The following is an 18,480-nucleotide window of genomic DNA, read 5'->3' as shown; positions in this document are numbered from 1 at the left end:
ATCTGCATAAAATGTATCGTAGTGGTGTCTCTAGTCATAATATTACCATCCCCCTTGTCAAAGGGCTGCGTGCCTGCATGCCGACAGTGTCCATCCATTGCTGACTGTCATGTCGTGCAGAGAATTTCTGTGAAATCCAAGGATTTCCTATAGACGTGTCAGGAGAGATGACGGCTCCTCTATAAATCCAGGGAGCCATAGACATTCTCTTTTCTTCTCCATCTGGCCCAGACCACCATGATGACGTCTAATGCCAACAGTGTTTCCTGCGATACACTTTGCCCCCCTCATCACTGAGCTCTATAATAATTACTGTCCTCCTAAAAAAAACACAGAATTTCCCTTAAATAAATGGAAATCCCGAAAGCAGACTCTAAAAATACAGGATAATGACCAGATGACATGGGCTACTAGTAGAGGTCATGTGACCCTGAAAAGTGGCATCTAGGTCAGTGTGGTGTTTTTTGGGGCTGTCTTTTGTGTTAGGGTTTTTGGTGGTATACATGAGGACAGAGGGTTACTTGGTGCCAGGGCCTCTTAGAAGCCCATACATTATAGACCTAGAACCCCTAGACTGTGACAGTCCCTGGGCCAGACCCAATACATTTACCTTTGTACATTTCACACACTTCTCCCTCTGCTGCTTTGTGACTTGAGGCCCTGCAGAGGTCATGTGATCACATGCAGATCCTTGCACAAAGCTTCTTCACGATTTGCAGTAAAAAAAAAAAAAAAAAGGTGATGAAACTACAATCTGCATCCCGGACACTTGGAAGCCCAATCCACCCGGATTATAATCTGCCATTGAGGGCCGTCACCCAGCTTTCTGAGTGTTTAGTCAGATGATATCCGCTCCATGTGTAGCTGCATCATTAGACCCATCTATACAACTGAGAGACAACCGGGAAGGGGGGATATTTGCAGGACTGCATGTTCATCTCCACTTTCCAGCAGGAGCCACAATGACCATTTCTTACACCCTCGAAGTGGCCAATGCCAGATTTGGTGGCTTCTCCAAACTTCTCTTCCGCTGGAAAGGAAGCATCTACAAGTTACTGTACAAGGAGCTGCTGGTGTTCTCCTCCCTCTACATCCTGCTGAACCTCATCTACAGGTGAGATATCGGGGTCATATATCGAATATACAGTATCTGTATGGATGAGGATAACTATAGCGCCCCTCCCCCAACAGCAGAACGACAGCGCGGAGTATTCATTGTCAACACTACAAGAGAAACAGAAAGGCCATACTACAAGTCCCAGCACATCCAATCATTCAATAATACTCCAGGACTGGCCTGGGTATAATCAGCTCCGCCAGGATTATGGCCGCAGTGATAGATATTAAGGGAGATTTAATATAATCTGTATGTAGTGAGCTCCCTCTAGTGGTGGCTGTATGATCTGTATGTAGTGAGCTCCCTCTAGTGGTGGCTGTATGATCTGTATGTAGTGAGCTCCCTCTAGTGGTGGCTGTATAATCTGTATGCAGTGAGCTCCCTCTAGTGGTGACTGTATAATCTGTATGTAGTGAGCTCCCTCTAGTGGTGACTGTATAATCTGTATGTAGTGAGCTCCCTCTAGTGGTGACTGTATAATCTGTATGTAGTGAGCTCCCTCTAGTGGTGGCTGTATAATCTGTATGTAGTGAGCTCCCTCTAGTGGTGACTGTACAATCTGTATGTAGTGAGCTCCCTCTAGTGGTGACTGTATAATCTGTATGTAGTGAGCTCCCTCTAGTGGTGGCTGTATAATCTGTATGTAGTGAGCTCCCTCTAGTGGTGGCTGTATAATCTGTATGCAGTGAGCTCCCTCTAGTGGTGGCTGTATAATCTGTATGTAGTGAGCTCCCTCTAGTGGTGGCTGTATAATCTGTATGTAGTGAGCTCCCTCTAGTGGTGGCTGTATAATCTGTATGTAGTGAGCTCCCTCTAGTGGTGGCTGTATAATCTGTATGTAGTGAGCTCCCTCTAGTGGTGGCTGTATAATCTGTATGTAGTGAGCTCCCTCTAGTGGTGGCTGTATAATCTGTATGTAGTGAGCTCCCTCTAGTGGCGGCTGTATAATCTGTATGTAGTGAGCTCCCTCTAGTGGCGGCTGTATAATCTGTATGTAGTGAGCTCCCTCTAGTGGCGGCTGTATAGTCTGTATGTAGTGAGCTCCCTCTAGTGGTGACTGTATAATCTGTATGTAGTGAGCTCCCTCTAGTGGTGGCTGTATAATCTGTATGTAGTGAGCTCCCTCTAGTGGTGGCTGTATAGTCTGTATGTAGTGAGCTCCCTCTAGTGGTGACTGTATAATCTGTATGTAGTGAGCTCCCACTAGTGGTGGCTGTATAATCTGTATGCAGTGAGCTCCCTCTAGTGGTGGCTGTATAATCTGTATGCAGTGAGCTCCCTCTAGTGGTGGCTGTATAATCTGTATGTAGTGAGCTCCCTCTAGTGGTGACTGTATAATCTGTATGTAGTGAGCTCCCACTAGTGGTGGCTGTATAATCTGTATGCAGTGAGCTCCCTCTAGTGGTGGCTGTATAATCTGTATGCAGTGAGCTCCCTCTAGTGGTGACTGTATAATCTGTATGTAGTGAGCTCCCTCTAGTGGTGGATGTATAATCTGTATGCAGTGAGCTCCCTCTAGTGGTGGCTGTATAATCTGTATGTAGTCAGCTCCCTCTAGTGGTGGCTGTATAATCTGTATGTAGTGAGCTCCCTCTAGTGGTGGCTGTATAATCTGTATGTAGTGAGCTCCCTCTAGTGGTGGCTGTATAATCTGTATGTAGTGAGCTCCCTCTAGTGGTGGCTGTATAATCTGTATGTAGTGAGCTCCCTCTAGTGGTGACTGTATAATCTGTATGTAGTGAGCTCCCACTAGTGGTGGCTGTATAATCTGTATGCAGTGAGCTCCCTCTAGTGGTGGCTGTATAATCTGTATGCAGTGAGCTCCCTCTAGTGGTGACTGTATAATCTGTATGTAGTGAGCTCCCTCTAGTGGTGGATGTATAATCTGTATGCAGTGAGCTCCCTCTAGTGGTGGCTGTATAATCTATATGTAGTCAGCTCCCTCTAGTGGTGGCTGTATAATCTGTATGTAGTGAGCTCCCTCTAGTGGTGGCTGTATAATCTGTATGTACTGACCTTCCATTCATATTAAACTGGGAATTTTTAGCTTTGTATTAGAAGAGTTCTGACCGCACTCTGTGTTGATGTAATGTTGTCACCTTCTGGGTGGAGTTCCCCTTTAAGAGTTTGCATTTCACTGTCTTTGGACTAGGATTGCTCTGTCAGATCATCAGAAGAAGCTTTTTGAGGAGGTCGCCAACTACTGCAATGAGAACACTAAGCTTATTCCTTTGATCTTCGTCCTGGGCTTCTACGTCAACCTCATCATCAAGCGATGGTGGGAGCAGTACACCAGCATCCCTCTGCCGGACCAGCTGATGTGTGTGGTCTCCAGCACCGTCCATGGAGGAGATGAGCGGGGTCGTCTGCTCCGTCGCACTCTGATCCGCTATGCCAACCTCTCGTCAGTGCTGATCTTACGCTCCGTCAGCGTCCGTGTGCTCAAGAGGTTCCCAACCATGGAACATATAGTGGAAGCAGGTGGGAGCAGCGGCGGGTCAATGGGGGTGGAATAAGGATGGGTTCAGGGAGGTGAGGAGCCCCCCAGTGTGGGGTGATAGTATTAGGGTGCTGCAGAGGACTCCGGCAGGCAGTTCAGCCGCCAATCCGGACGCAAGCGGATGGCATTTGTCAGACGGATCCGGATGCGGATCCGTCTGACAAATGCATTGAAATTCTAGATCCATCTCTCCGGTGTCATCCGGAAAAACGGATCCGCTATTTATTTTTTTCACAGATATAAAGGTCTGCAATTTTAATGCGGGATCCGGCACTAATACATTCCAATGGAAATTAATGCCGGATCCGGCAAGTGTTCAGGATTTTGGGCTGGAGAGAAAACTGCGGCATATGGCGGTATTTTCTTCTGGCCAAAAAACGTAAGAGGGACTGAACTGATGCATCTTGAACAGACACACTCCATTCAGAATGCATTAGGATAAAACGGATCAGTTTTTTCCGGTATTTAGCCCCTTTGACAGAACTCAGTACAGGAAAAGAAAAACGCCAGTGTGAAGGTACTTTAGGCCCCTTTCACACAAGCGAGTTTTCCACGCGGGTGTAATGCGTGACGCGAACGCATTGCACCCGCACTGAATCCAGACCCATTCATTTCAATAGGTCTGTGCACATGAACGTTGTTTTTCACGTATCACTTGTGCGTTGTGTGAAAATCGCAGCATGTTCTATATTCAGCGTTTTTCACGCAGCCCTGGCCCCATAGAAGTGAATGGGGCTGCGTGAAAAACGCATTGTATCCGGAAGCAAGTGCGATGCGTTTTTCACTGATGGTTGCTAAGAGATGCTGTTTGTAAACCTTCAGTTTTTTATCACGTGCGTGGAAAAACGCATCAAAACGCATTGCACCCGCACGGAAAAAACTGAACAACTGAACGCAATCGCAGACAAAACTGACTGAACTTGCTTGTAGAATGGTGCGAGTTTCACTGAACGCATCCGGAGCCGATCCGTCACACTCGTGTGAAAGAGGCCTTAGGCTGGGTTCACATGGACGTTGCGGGAAAAGATGCGGGAGTGTTGCGGGAACATGCACAATTTTTCCACGGGAGTGCAAAGCATTTTACTGCGTTTTGCATGCGCGTGAGAAAAATCGCCATGTTTGGTACCCAGACCCGAACCCGGACTTTTCCACAGAAGTTTGGCTTTAGATCGGTGTTGTGTAGATTTTATTATTTTCCCTTATAACTTGTTTATAAGGGAAAATAATAGCATTCTGAATACAGAATGCATAGTACAATAGCGCTGGAGGGGTTAAAAAATTATTGAACTCACCTCATCCACTTGTTCGCTCGGCCCGGCTCGTCTTCTGTCTTCTTCTTTGAGGACCTGGGAGGAAAAGGATCTTTGGTGACATCACATGGTCCGTCACACGGTCCATCACCATGGTGAGGGACCATGTGATGAGCGCAGTGACGTCACCAAAGATCCTTTTCCTCCCAGGTCCTCAAAGAAGAAGACAGAAGACGAGCCGGGCCGAGCGAACAAGTGGATGAGGTGAGTTCAATAATTTTTTAACCCCTCCAGCGCTATTGTACTATGCATTCTGTATTCAGAATGCTATTATTTTCCTTTATAACCATGTTATAAGGGAAAATAATAAAATGATCGGGTCTCCATCCCGATCATCTCCTAGCAACCGTGCGTGAAAATCGCTCCGCACCCGCACTTGCTTGCGATTTTCACACAACCCCATTCACTTCTATGGGGCCTGCGTTGCGTGAAAAACACACAATATAGAACATGCTGCGATTTTCACGCAACGCACAAGTGATGCATGAAAATCACCGCTCATATCCACAGCCCCATAGAAGTGAATGGGTCCGGATTCCGTGCGGGTGCAATGCGTTCACCGCATTGCACCCTCACAGAATTCTCGCCCGTGTGAAAGTGCCCGTTTGGGGTAGTAGTCCAGTCCTGCTCTCCTGGTCTTCCTGTTTGGGATTAGGTCCAGAATCAGGGGGTGCGGGGAGATTTGGGGGTCTGTGCAGCCTGGTGTTGAGGGCGATGTCTTATTCATCTTTTAGGCTTTATGACCCACGAGGAGCTGAACAAGTTTGAGAGTTTGTCCTCCGACTTTAATAAGTATTGGATCCCCTGCGTGTGGTTCACCAACCTGGCAGCGCAGGCGCGGAGGGATGGCCGGGTGAGGGACGACATCACCTTGAAGCTCCTCATCGACGTGAGTCCTGTGCGGGGGTCACTGCAGCTGGTATTGGGGGAGGGGGGCTCTTTGGCTGGCATTGTGGGGGGAGTCTATGGCTGGCGTTGGGGGGGACTATATGGCTGGCATTAGGCGGTCTATGGCTGGCGTTGTCGGGCGGGCTCTTTGGCTGGCATTGTGAGGGTAGAGGGTCTATGGATGGTATTGTGGGGGTGGGGGTCAATGGCTGGCATTGTGGGGGACTATATGGGGGTAGGGGGGTCTATGGCTGGCATTGTGGGGGGCTCTTTGGCTGCCATTGGGGGTCTCTATGGCTGGCATTGTAGGGTGGGGGTCTCTATGGCTGGCATTGTAGGGTGGGGGTCAGTGGCTGGCATTGTGGGAGGGTTTATGGCTGGCATTGTGGGGGCCTCTTTGTCTGGAATTGGGGGTCTCTATGGCTGGCATTGTGGGGGCCTTTTTGTCTGGAATTGGGGGTCTCTATGGCTGGCATTGTGGGGTGTCTGTGGCTGGCATTTTGGCGGTGGGGGGGTCTAAGGAATTTTTTGAGGTCTATGGCTGGCATTGTGGGGGCCTCTTTGGCTGGCATTGGGGGTCTCTATAGCTGGCATTGTGGGGTGGGGGTCAGTGGCTGGCATTGTGGCGGTAGGGGGGTCTATGTTCGGCATTGTGGGGGGTTTATGGCTGGCATTGTGAGGGCCTCTTTGGCTGGAATTGGGGGTCTCTACGGCTGGCATTTTGGCGGTAGGGGGGTCTATGTCCAGCATTGTGGGGGGTTTATGGCTGGCATTGTGAGGGCCTCTACGGCTGGAATTGGGGGTCTCTACGGCTGGCATTGGGGGGGGTCTGTGGCTGGCATTTTGGCGGTAGGGGGTCTATGTCCGGCATGTGGGGGGTCTATGGCTGGCATTGTGGGGGGGGCTCTTTGGCATTGTGGTGGCGTTCTATGGTTGGCATTGTGGTGACTGTATCTTGGGGCACATGAGCTTTAATAGGGGGCCCTCTATAACGGTGTGTGGGGGGCCCACGTTTCCTGGTTCATTATAATGGGGGCCATTCTCACTTCTGTCTCTTCAGGAGCTGAATAAATACCGCGCCAAGTGCAGCCTCCTCTTCCACTACGACTGGATCAGCGTTCCGCTCGTGTACACGCAGGTCGGGCGATGCTTTTTCCATCCTGAGAGAAGAAGGGTCTTCTTCTGCCTCCTCTGTATATGTAGCGAGAAGAGTGTGGATGTGACTCTGGAGCTGCATTCACAATTCTGCTGCTCCATTACGTCTTATTCTCCAGTTACATCTAACACTACCTTCGTCATTCTGCTGTTCCATCATGTGTTGTACTCCAGTCACACCCAGAGCTGTGCTCATAATTCTGTTCTTCCATCATGTCTTATGCTCTATTCACATCCAGAGCTGCATTCATATTCCTGCTGACAGCACCATCTCCTCCACAGGTGGTCACTATTGCCGTCTACTCGTTCTTTGCCACCTGCCTCATGGGGCGTCAGTTGCTCTTACCCTCTGCCCAGCAGAATAAGACCCTCGCCCTGGACGTGTATGTCCCCATCTTCACGCTGCTGGAGTTCTTCTTCTATTTCGGATGGCTAAAGGTTTGTGACATTGACCATTCTCTGCCCCCTCAATGTGCTGCCTGGTCATCACTGGGGGGTCCATATGAGCGGACCCCCATGGTGACCCCTGTCCCCCCCGCCCTTTATTCCAGGTGGCCGAGCAGATCGTCAACCCCTTTGGAGAAGACGATGATGACTTTGAAACCAACAGACTGATAGACCGGAATCTGCAGGTGAGAGGCGACGGGGGGGGGGGGGGGGGGGGAGCTCTGCGCCCATGGCTGCCCCCTGGCTCACCCTACTGCCGTCCCGCAGGTCTCTTTCCTGTCTGTGGATGACATGTACCAGAACCTGCCGCCCATGGAAAAAGACAAGTACTGGGACGAGCAGAGCGCGCTGCCGCCATATACCGTCGCCACCGCCGCCGACAACATGAAACCCTTGTTCATGGGCTCCACCTTCGACATGCGGTGAGAACGAGCCGAGAAATCACTGTATAATGTCCTGTAGCCTCTGTGCTTCAAGATCTCTGCTTGTTGTCAGTGAATTGAAGGTCTACCACTGCTGATCACATCACAGACTGGAGACCTGTCCTGACCTAATCACCCTCAGCGCTTGTTACTATTGTATCCAGTCTAAAAATGCCTGAGCGTTTGTTACAATGTGTCAGTCTGGAGTCCACCAAGGACTGTTTAGACTGGATACAATTGTAACAAACCCTCAGCTGTAAGAAGTAATAGGTCAGAAAGGGTTTCAGCATCCTGATGTAGTATGTGCCCATTCATTGACAGCAAGCAGAGATCTAGAACATGATGAGAGGTTGAAACAGTGGCTGGAGTCCGTCTCCTGCAGGTTCAGTGTCACTAAATGCCGCTCCACTGGCGCAAGGTTTTCCCTTCATCGGGGGCTGCATCAGCTGTACTGTAACAATGTATACCTGCTGGGAGTTGTAGTGTCAGCGGTGTCTCTCTGATTTCAGCATTGAAGTGGACTCGGAGCAGAGTCAGCAGGTGGCTGCCACCCCCAATCTCCCACGGGCGCGCACCCCGATGCTCAGCCGCTTCCTCTCCTCTGCTGCATCCCCTGCAGTCGGCATGAAAAACCTCAAGGGCCTTGGGGTGAGAAGCCATCTTGTCCGCTTCAGAGGAGACGGATTCCCCTCTCCCAACACCAACACCCGGTACTCAGATCTGGACCCCGACGGGCGCATCGATGAGGAGGAGACCACCGAGGACGAGAGGGAAAGTCGAGCCAGTGAGCCGCCAACCCCCAAAGTTGTGTCCAGAGCCCCCCGACGCCTGGAAGCCTCCGAGAAACAGAAAAAGATGGAGCAGCCGCGGACCGCCAACATCCTGATCACCGTGGATGAGCCATCCGAGGAGAAGGCTGAGGACGAGGAGGCCGAGTGCTAAAGACCCCAGAACATCTACTGCTCCCTGTTATCAGCCACCTCAGGACTGTCGGACAATGGGATGAGCAACCGAAAGTGTGCAGACCTCCCGGACCCCCATGATGACTACTGTGCTGAGAACCTGATATCAGCCGCTCCAGCACTGAGAACGGTTCTGGGCCGTGTTCACACTGCAGTTATTTCCATCAGTTACTGGGAGCGAGGTGTAATAAAGTTCTGCTCCTGTTCTGCGATTCTGACCCGCACCTGGTTGTGGCTGAGGTTCAGTACAATGACTGAAGTGTGAACTCGGCCCGACTGTCCCTTATACAGATGGTGGGGCCGAGAGGGATTTCTCGGGACAGTATATTCGCAGCAGAGCATTGGCCCATCTTCCAGCTGTACAGGTGGAGCGCACTGTGGTGCACGTGTGTCCTGAGATACATTGTGGCGGCCGTGCAGCACCGCGGTCTGCTTCACCTGTGTCCTGAGATACATTGTGGCGGCCGTGCAGCACCGCGGTCTGCTTCACTTGTGTCCTGAGATACATTGTGGCGGCCGTGCAGCACCGCGGTCTGCTTCACCTGTGTCCTGAGATACATTGTGGCGGCCGTGCAGCACCGCGGTCTGCTTCACTTGTGTCCTGAGATACATTGTGGCGGCCGTGCAGCACCGCGGTCTGCTTCACCTGTGTCCTGAGATACATTGTGGCGGCCGTGTAGCACCGCGGTCTGCTTCACCTGTGTCCTGAGATACATTGTGGCGGCCGTGCAGCACCGCGGTCTGCTTCACCTGTGTCCTGAGATACATTGTGGCGGCCGTGCAGCACCGCGGTCTGCTTCATCTGTGTCCTGAGATACATTGTGGCGGCCGTGTAGCACCGCGGTCTGCTTCACCTGTGTCCTGAGATACATTGTGGCGACCGTGCAGCACCGCGGTCTGCTTCACCTGTGTCCTGAGATACATTGTGGCGGCCGTGCAGCACCGCGGTCTGCTTCACCTGTGTCCTGAGATACATTGTGGCGGCCGTGCAGCACCGCGGTCTGCTTCACCTGTGTCCTGAGATACATTGTGGCGGCCGTGCAGCACCGCGGTCTGCTTCACCTGTGTCCTGAGATACATTGTGGCGGCCGTGCAGCACCGCGGTCTGCTTCACCTGTGTCCTGAGAAACATTGTGGCGACCGTGCAGCACCGCGGTCTGCTTCACCTGTGTCCTGAGATACATTGTGGCGGCCATGCAGCACCGCGGTCTGCTTCACCTGTGTCCTGAGATACATTGTGGCGGCCGTGCAGCACCGCGGTCTGCTTCACCTGTGTCCTGAGATACATTGTGGCGGCCGTGTAGCACCGCGGTCTGCTTCACCTGTGTCCTGAGATACATTGTGGCGGCCGTGCAGCACCGCGGTCTGCTTCACCTGTGTCCTGAGATACATTGTGGCGGCCATGCAGCACCGCGGTCTGCTTCACCTGTGTCCTGAGATACATTGTGGCGGCCGTGCAGCACCGCGGTCTGCTTCACCTGTGTCCTGAGATACATTGTGGCGGCCGTGCAGCACAGCGGTCTGCTTCACCTGTGTCCTATCAATCGTCTGTTTATAGAAATTCATCGTGTTTGTAAATAAACCTCAGAAATAGTTACAATTCTTTGGGGATTTTGCATCTGTCTGCACCAGAAAAGTGGCGGAAAAATGTTGAAAACCTTGTGTTTGACCGCCGCCCTCTGCAAACAAAGAAGAAAAGGGGCGTGCCAAGTGTGGTGAGGGGTGTGGCCTGCAGGTTCGCCGCATTTTCTTCGTTCATGCCTGAGATCTAGAGCCGGAGGTTCGCATCACATACGATCTATGACGAGGCCAGCACCTGGTGGGAGGAGTAGTCGCAGCCTCCGGCAGCGCAAAACAGTCCATAATACCGATCCGGTAAGATGCAAAAGATCTGCTGCAGATCTAACAACCCACTACCAGGGGGCACTGTGATCCCCCATATCAGGCTCCACCAGATTCCTGGACACAGCAACTGCCTGCTACTGTCAGACTACAACTCCCAGCATGCTCCAATCACTTCTGTGGCAGTTCTGAGAAAAGCCAAGCAAGAGTGCATGCTGGGAGATGTAGTTTCACAACACCTGGAGTATCACACATCATAGGATTAGATACGAAGCTCAGCAGACAGTATCACACAGGACAGGATTAGATACACAGCTCAGCAGACAGTATCACACAGGATAGGATTAGATACACAGCTCAGCAGACAGTATCACAGGATAGGATTAGATACACAGCTCAGCAGACAATATCACGTAAGGTAGGATTAGATACACAGCTCAGCAGACGGTATCACACAGAATAGGATTAGATACACAGCTCAGCAGACAGTATCACGCAGGGTGGATTAGATACACAGCTCAGCAGACAGTATCACACAGGACAGGATTAGATACACAGCTCAGCAGACAGTATCACACAGGATAGGATTAGATACACAGCTCAGCAGACAGTATCACACAGGATAGGATTAGATACACAGCTCAGCAGACAGTATCACACAGGACAGGATTAGATACACAGCTCAGCAGACTGTATCACACAGGACAGGATTAGATACACAGCTCAGCAGACTGTATCACACAGGAGAGGATTAGATACACAGCTCAGCAGACAGTATCACACAGGATAGGATTAGATACACAGCTCAGCAGACAGTATCACACAGGATAGGATTAGATACACAGCTCAGCAGACAGTATCACACATGATAGGATTAGATACACAGCTCAGCAGACAGTATCACACAGGATAGGATTAGATACACAGCTTAGCAGACAGTATCACACAGGATAGGATTAGATACACAGCTCAGCAGACTGTATCACACATGATAGGATTAGATACACAGCTCAGCAGACAGTATCACACAGGATTAGATACACGGCTTATCAGACAGGATAGGATTAGATACACAGCTCAGCAGACAGTATCACACAGGATAGGATTAGATACCGCAGACAGTATCACATAGGATAGGAATAGATACACAGCTCAGCAGACTGTATCACACAGGACAGGATTAGATACACAGCTCAGCAGACTGTATCACACAGGACAGGATTAGATACACAGCTCAGCAGACTGTATCACACAGGAGAGGATTAGATACACAGATCAGCAGACAGTATCACACAGGATAGGATTAGATACACAGCTCAGCAGACAGTATCACACAGGATAGGATTAGATACACAGCTCAGCAGACAGTATCACACATGATAGGATTAGATACACAGCTCAGCAGACAGTATCACACAGGATAGGATTAGATACACAGCTTAGCAGACAGTATCACACAGGATAGGATTAGATACACAGCTCAGCAGACTGTATCACACATGATAGGATTAGATACACAGCTCAGCAGACAGTATCACACAGGATTAGATACACGGCTCATCAGACAGGATAGGATTAGATACACAGCTCAGCAGACAGTATCACACAGGATAGGATTAGATACCGCAGACAGTATCACACAGGATAGGAATAGATACACAGCTCAGCCTGGGTGTCGGGCGCAGGTGTCAGCGCAATTTATGCGCTTCTCCTTCTTCTTTGTGTGGTGCCAAATGAATTAGAAGTATTAGTATGTGTACACCATACTGCTTTATAATGAGACCAGACACACTAGGTGGTTTCATGAAAGCATCTCCTCTCTTCCCTGAGCCATGGTAGAAGAGGCGCCTCCCTTTATTCACATTACATTGACTTAAATAACAGACATGACATCACAGAAGGGGTGTTCCTTAAGAAGAGACTATTGGCTCCTTAACCTGATAGGAGTGGTTTCAGCAACTACAAATGTGTTCATAGGTAGATTTGAAAACTGTAATGTAATCCCCTCCTCCCCCTCCCTTATTTACCTTAAACAAAAGAATGCACACATGGATCAAACATCTGGTTTACGGCCATCTTGTGGACAAAAATGTGTACTACAGAATAATGTTTCAAACCAGATACACGCCTCTCACACAGGATTCCGGGTGTCGGGTGCAGGATTCTGGGTGTCGGGTGCAGGATTCCGGGTGTCGGGCGCAGGATTCCGGGTGTCGGGCGCAGGATTCCGGGTGTCGGGCGCAGGATTCCGGGTGTCGGGCGCAGGATTCTGGGTGTCGGGCTCAGGATTCTGGGTGTCGGGCTCAGGATTCTGGGTGTCGGGCTCAGGATTCTGGGTGTCGGGGTCAGGATTCTGGGTGTCGGGCTCAGGATTCTGGGTGTCGGGTGCAGGATTCTGGGTGTCGGGTGCAGGATTCTGGGTGTCGGGCTCAGGATTCTGGGTGTCGGGCTCAGGATTCCGGGTGTCGGTGCAGGATTCCGGGTGTCGGGTGCAGGATTCTGGGTGTCGGGTGCAGGATTCCGGGATAGGATTAGATACATAGCTCAGCAGACAGTATTACACCCGGAATCCTACACCGACAACCAGAATCCTGCGCCCGACACCCAGAATCCTGCACCCGACACCCAGAATCCTGCACCTGACCCCAGAATCCTGCGCCCGACATCCGGAATCCTGCACCGACACCCAGAATCCTGCACCGACACCCAGAATCCTGAGTCCGACACCCAGAATCCTGCACCCGATACCCGGAATCCTGCACCCGACACCCAGAATCCTGCACGACACCCAGAATCCTGCACCTGACCCCCGGAATCCTGCACCTGACCCCCGGAATCCTGCACCCGACACCCGGAATCCTGCACCGACACCCAGAATCCTGCACCTGACCCCCGGAATCCTGCACCGACACCCAGAATCCTGCACCTGACCCCCGGAATCCTGCACAGACACCCAGAATCCTGACCCCGACACCCAGAATCCTGACCCCGACACCCAGAATCCTGCACCGACACCCAGAATCCTGCACCGACACCCAGAATCCTGCAGAATTCCGGGGTCAGGGAGCCAATGTTCTCAGGAATCGTCCCTTGGCACTTTCTGTCTGCATCGATGCCGCAGGGAACAATGCCCCCTTGTGCGCTGCCCGTCCACCATGAATGTCGGGCATTGAGCTCGGGTGAAATGTGATCTGTAGCCGCTGCAGCCACAGATGCACAGACACCTGCAGCCCCCCGGCCGTCTGGGAGGACCCCCAGTACAGAGGATCCCTATGATGCCAGGGACGGCATCTCAGTCATTTGGATGAAGTAAACATCAAGGCAGATGTATGGACATGACGGGGGCCACTCAGCCCGGGCCCCTGAAAGGCAGGAACCATGCAGACGTGGAAGGCTGGTGAAGGGGCCGATTTACAGGCAGGGGTGACAACCATCATGGTCCTCTTTTCTGCAGTTTCACCCAACTTTCCCAGACACCTGAACAGGAATCTGCTAGTAACACAAACACATGAACACTGAACGCTCCTCATCCCAGAAACACAGGAAGGAAGGGAACGCCCCTCTTATTGTCTCTGCTGGGGGAGACGCCCCGAAAAAGTATTTCCTCTTCTGCCTTTTGTCCAAAGATGAAAATAATTCCTCCTCCTACGGCTCAGGCAGCCCCCGCTATTATATGGACGGACCACAGGAGCTATGTTCATCCTGAGCTGGCTGGTGCAGGAACAGAATGTGAGAACTGTAGTGAAGACTGACACAGGCATAGTGGAAATAGATCGGTGTAACACTCCAGAACAGTGCAGATTATGTGGAGGAGCCGCTCATTACCTTATATTATAATCAGGGCGTCTCTCTATTATATCGAGCATTATGGGGGTCTCTATTATACGGAGGAGTTATTGGGGGTGTCTCTATTATAATGAGGAGTGTTGGGGGCTCTCTATTATAATGAGGAGTTATTGGGGGTCTCTATTATAATGAGGAGTTATTGGGGGGTCTCTATTATAATGAGGAGTTATTGGGGGGTCTCTATTATAATGAGGAGTTATTGGGGGGTCTCTATTATAATGAGCAGTTATTGGGGGTCTCTATTATAATGAGGAGTGTTGGGGGCTCTCTATTATAATGAGGAGTTATTGGGGGTCTCTATTATAATGAGGAGTTATTGGGGGGTCTCTATTATAATGAGGAGTTATTGGGGGTCTCTATTATAATGAGGAGTTATTGGGGGCTCTCTATTATAATGAGCAGTTATTGGGGGTCTCTATTATAATGAGCAGTTATTGGGGGTCTCTATTATAATGAGGAGTTATTGGGGGTCTCTATTATAATGAGCAGTTATTGGGGGGGTCTCTATTATAATGAGCAGTTATTGGGGGGGTCTCTATTATAATGAGGAGTTATTCGGGGTCTCTATTATAATGAGGAGTTATTGGGGGGGTCTCTATTATAATGAGGAGTTATTGGGGGTCTCTATTATAATGAGCAGTTATTGGGGGGTCTCTATTATAATGAGGAGTTATTGGGGGGTCTCTATTATAATGAGGAGTTATTAGGGGGGTCTCTATTATAATGAGGAGTTATTGGGGGGTCTCTATTATAATGAGGAGTTATTGGGGGGTCTCTAATATAATGAGGAGTTATTGGGGGGTCTCTATTATAATAAGGAGTTATTGGGGGGTCTCTATTATAATGAGGAGTTATTGGGGTCTCTCTAATATAATGAGGAGTTATTGGGGGGTCTCTATTATAATAAGGAGTTATTGGGGGGTCTCTATTATAATGAGGAGGTATTGGGGTCTCTATTATAATGAGCAGTTATTGGGGGGTCTCTATTATAATGAGGAGTTATTGGGGGTCTCTATTATAATGAGCAGTTATTGGGGGCTCTAATACAGGGAGTGCAGAATTATTAGGCAAGTTGTATTTTTGAGGATTAATTTTATTATTGAACAACAACCATGTTCTCAATGAACCCAAAAAACTCATTAATATCAAAGCTGAATATTTTTGGAAGTAGTTTTTAGTTTGTTTTTAGTTTTAGCTATTTTAGGGGGATATCTGTGTGTGCAGGTGACTATTACTGTGCATAATTATTAGGCAACTTAACAAAAAACAAATATATACCCATTTCAATTATTTATTTTTACCAGTGAAACCAATATAACATCTCAACATTCACAAATATACATTTCTGACATTCAAAAACAAAACAAAACAAATCAGTGACCAATATAGCCACCTTTCTTTGCAAGGACACTCAAAAGCCTGCCATCCATGGATTCTGTCAGTGTTTTGATCTGTTCACCATCAACATTGCGTGCAGCAGCAACCACAGCCTCCCAGACACTGTTCAGAGAGGTGTACTGTTTTCCCTCCTTGTAAATCTCACATTTGATGATGGACCACAGGTTCTCAATGGGGTTCAGATCAGGTGAACAAGGAGGCCATGTCATTAGATTTTCTTCTTTTATACCCTTTCTTGCCAGCCACGCTGTGGAGTACTTGGACGCGTGTGATGGAGCATTGTCCTGCATGAAAATCATGTTTTTCTTGAAGGATGCAGACTTCTTCCTGTACCACTGCTTGAAGAAGGTGTCTTCCAGAAACTGGCAGTAGGACTGGGAGTTGAGCTTGACTCCATCCTCAACTCAAAAAGGCCCCACAAGCTCATATTTGATGATAGCAGCCCAAACCAGTACTCCACCTCCACCTTGCTGGCGTCTGAGTTGGACTGGAGCTCTCTGCCCTTTACCACTCCAGCCACGGGCCCATCCATCTGGCCCATCAAGACTCACTCTCATTTCATCAGTCCATAAAACCTTAGAAAAATCAGTCTTGAGATATTTCTTGGCCCAGTCTTGACGTTTCAGCTTGTGTGTCTTGTTCAGTGGTGGTCGTCTTTCAGCCTTTCTTACCTTGGCCATGTCTGAGTATTGCACACCTTGTGCTTTTGGGCACTCCAGTGATGTTGCAGCTCTGAAATATGGCCAAACTGGTGGCAAGTGGCATCTTGGCAGCTGCACGCTTGACTTTTCTCAGTTCATGGGCAGTTATTTTGCGCCTTGGTTTTTCCACACGCTTCTTGCGACCCTGTTGACTATTTTGAATGAAACGCTTGATTGTTCGATGATCACGCTTCAGAAGCTTTGCAATTTTAAGAGTGCTGCATCCCTCTGCAAGATATCTCACTATTTTTGACTTTTCTGAGCCTGTCAAGTCCTTCTTTTGACCCATTTTGCCAAAGGAAAGGAAGTTGCCTAATAATTATGCACACCTGATATAGGGTGTTGATGTCATTAGACCACACCCCTTCTCATTACAGAGATGCACATCACCTAATATGCTTAATTGGTAGTAGGCTTTCGAGCCTATACAGCTTGGAGTAAGACAACATGCATAAAGAGGATGATGTGGTCAAAATACTCATTTGCCTAATAATTCTGCACTCCCTGTATAATGAGGAGTTATTGGGGGGTCTCTATTATAATAAGGAGTTATTGGGGGGTCTCTATTATAATAAGGAGTTATTGGGGGTCTCTATTATAATGAGGAGTTATTGGGGTCTCTGTATTATAATGAGTGTTGGGGGGTCCTGTCCATTATAACATGATCTTCAGTCCATATGATTTTCCGGGGCTTTATTCTCCCTACGCGCAGGATACACGGATGATAATACATATAACATACAGCCGGGATCTCAGTGTCACCTCGGGCGCGGACAGAGGAGCGCACAGTGACATCCGCATATATCGCTGCCATACCGGGGTGGCGTCTATATAAAGGGGGTCTCTTACAGCAGAGTCACATCCAGAGCTGCATTCACAGTTCTGCTTCTGGTGAACGGTGCCTGCTCAGTCCCATCATGACTGCAGAGACCATACAGCCGGCTTTAGTAAGCTGCTTTGGATGTGACTGGAGTATAACGAGACCATTGTAGATTTGACCTGTGAATTGCTGGATCAGGCGGATCTCACTGGGTCAGGATCCGGATCTGACTGGAGAAGGTTCCGGGCGTCTCCAATAAGATCTGCTAAAAACCGTGACTCCGTTTTATAAGATGAAATCGCAGACACTGAACTGGCGACGAGGAAAGTCGCAGCTATTGATTGACAGACGCAGGATTCTGTCCAAGAGTGGAGGTGAGGTGTGAGGTGTGAGGTGTGAGGCGTGAGGTTCGAGTAAGGAAATTACATTATACATCAGGAAAAGTCACTTCCCGGGAGGAAGAGGCGCCGTCGGGCCACAATGGCTGCAGCAGGCTCACAGTCCCGAGTACACGGCACCAGGGGCGACCTGGGCCCCAGGACACGGTCTGTGCAGGGGCCCCGCCCCCACACACAGCTTAGGGCATGCTCCCACGTGGCAGATCATGCACAGGCTTTTACATTGGCCATTCCCATCCCGTGTACAGTGAAGGAACATCTGCCACATGTGAACACTGTCTTATATACTGTCACCATTTTTCAGAATCCCCGCTTGCTGTCAGGGAATGAGAACATTCTTGTTTACTTCCAGGCGAAGAATGTTCCTTCTGACCCCATACTTCTCACAGCTGAGGGTTTGTTACAGTAGTATCCAGTGCAGACAGCCTTCTGGAAGGTAAACATATCAGCAGCACATATCTCTTTTCTTCCCTGATAGTTTGTTACAGTGTTTCAGCGCAGAAAACCTGGAGTCCAGGTTGTGTCCTGTGTACACTATGAGCAGGCATGCTGGGACTGATAGTGCGGCTGCTGATCCACATTTATCTGTGAGACCAAACCAGAGAGATAATGAAGGAAGGTATAAGTACTAGGGACCACAGCATGAGAGACCGCCAGACCGCGCACAGGCGTCA

The 18,480-nt window shown here is 49.6% G+C and overlaps 1 protein-coding gene across 1 annotated transcript; it reads left to right on the top strand.

Moving 5' to 3' along the window:
• Positions 1–962: 962 nt before the first annotated feature.
• On the top strand, positions 963–8,835 carry BEST4 (bestrophin 4). The gene is made up of 8 exons (XM_044301960.1): positions 963–1,114; positions 3,270–3,598; positions 5,662–5,816; positions 6,876–6,953; positions 7,253–7,408; positions 7,522–7,602; positions 7,685–7,839; positions 8,349–8,835. Exons 1-8 carry the CDS (start codon positions 963–965, stop codon positions 8,779–8,781), a joined length of 1,539 nt encoding a protein of 512 aa, XP_044157895.1. The 3' UTR covers positions 8,782–8,835.
• Positions 8,836–18,480: the final 9,645 nt, after the last annotated feature.

The sequence above is a fragment of the Bufo gargarizans genome, chromosome 7 (genome assembly GCF_014858855.1).
Source record: "Bufo gargarizans isolate SCDJY-AF-19 chromosome 7, ASM1485885v1, whole genome shotgun sequence".
NCBI classification, from domain to species: Eukaryota; Metazoa; Chordata; class Amphibia; order Anura; family Bufonidae; genus Bufo; species Bufo gargarizans.
Note: the sequence above shows the minus strand (reverse complement) of the source record. Positions and strands in the feature narration are given on the sequence as shown.

Bases quoted from the DNA above. Each gene is read 5' to 3' on its own strand.
- BEST4 (XM_044301960.1), top strand. From the start codon at position 963: ATGACCATTTCTTACACCCTCGAAGTGGCCAATGCCAGATTTGGTGGC. The intron at 7,409-7,521 runs GTTTGTGACATT...CCTTTATTCCAG, and splicing joins TCTATTTCGGATGGCTAAAG to GTGGCCGAGCAGATCGTCAA. The intron at 7,840-8,348 runs GTGAGAACGAGC...CTCTGATTTCAG, and splicing joins GGCTCCACCTTCGACATGCG to CATTGAAGTGGACTCGGAGC.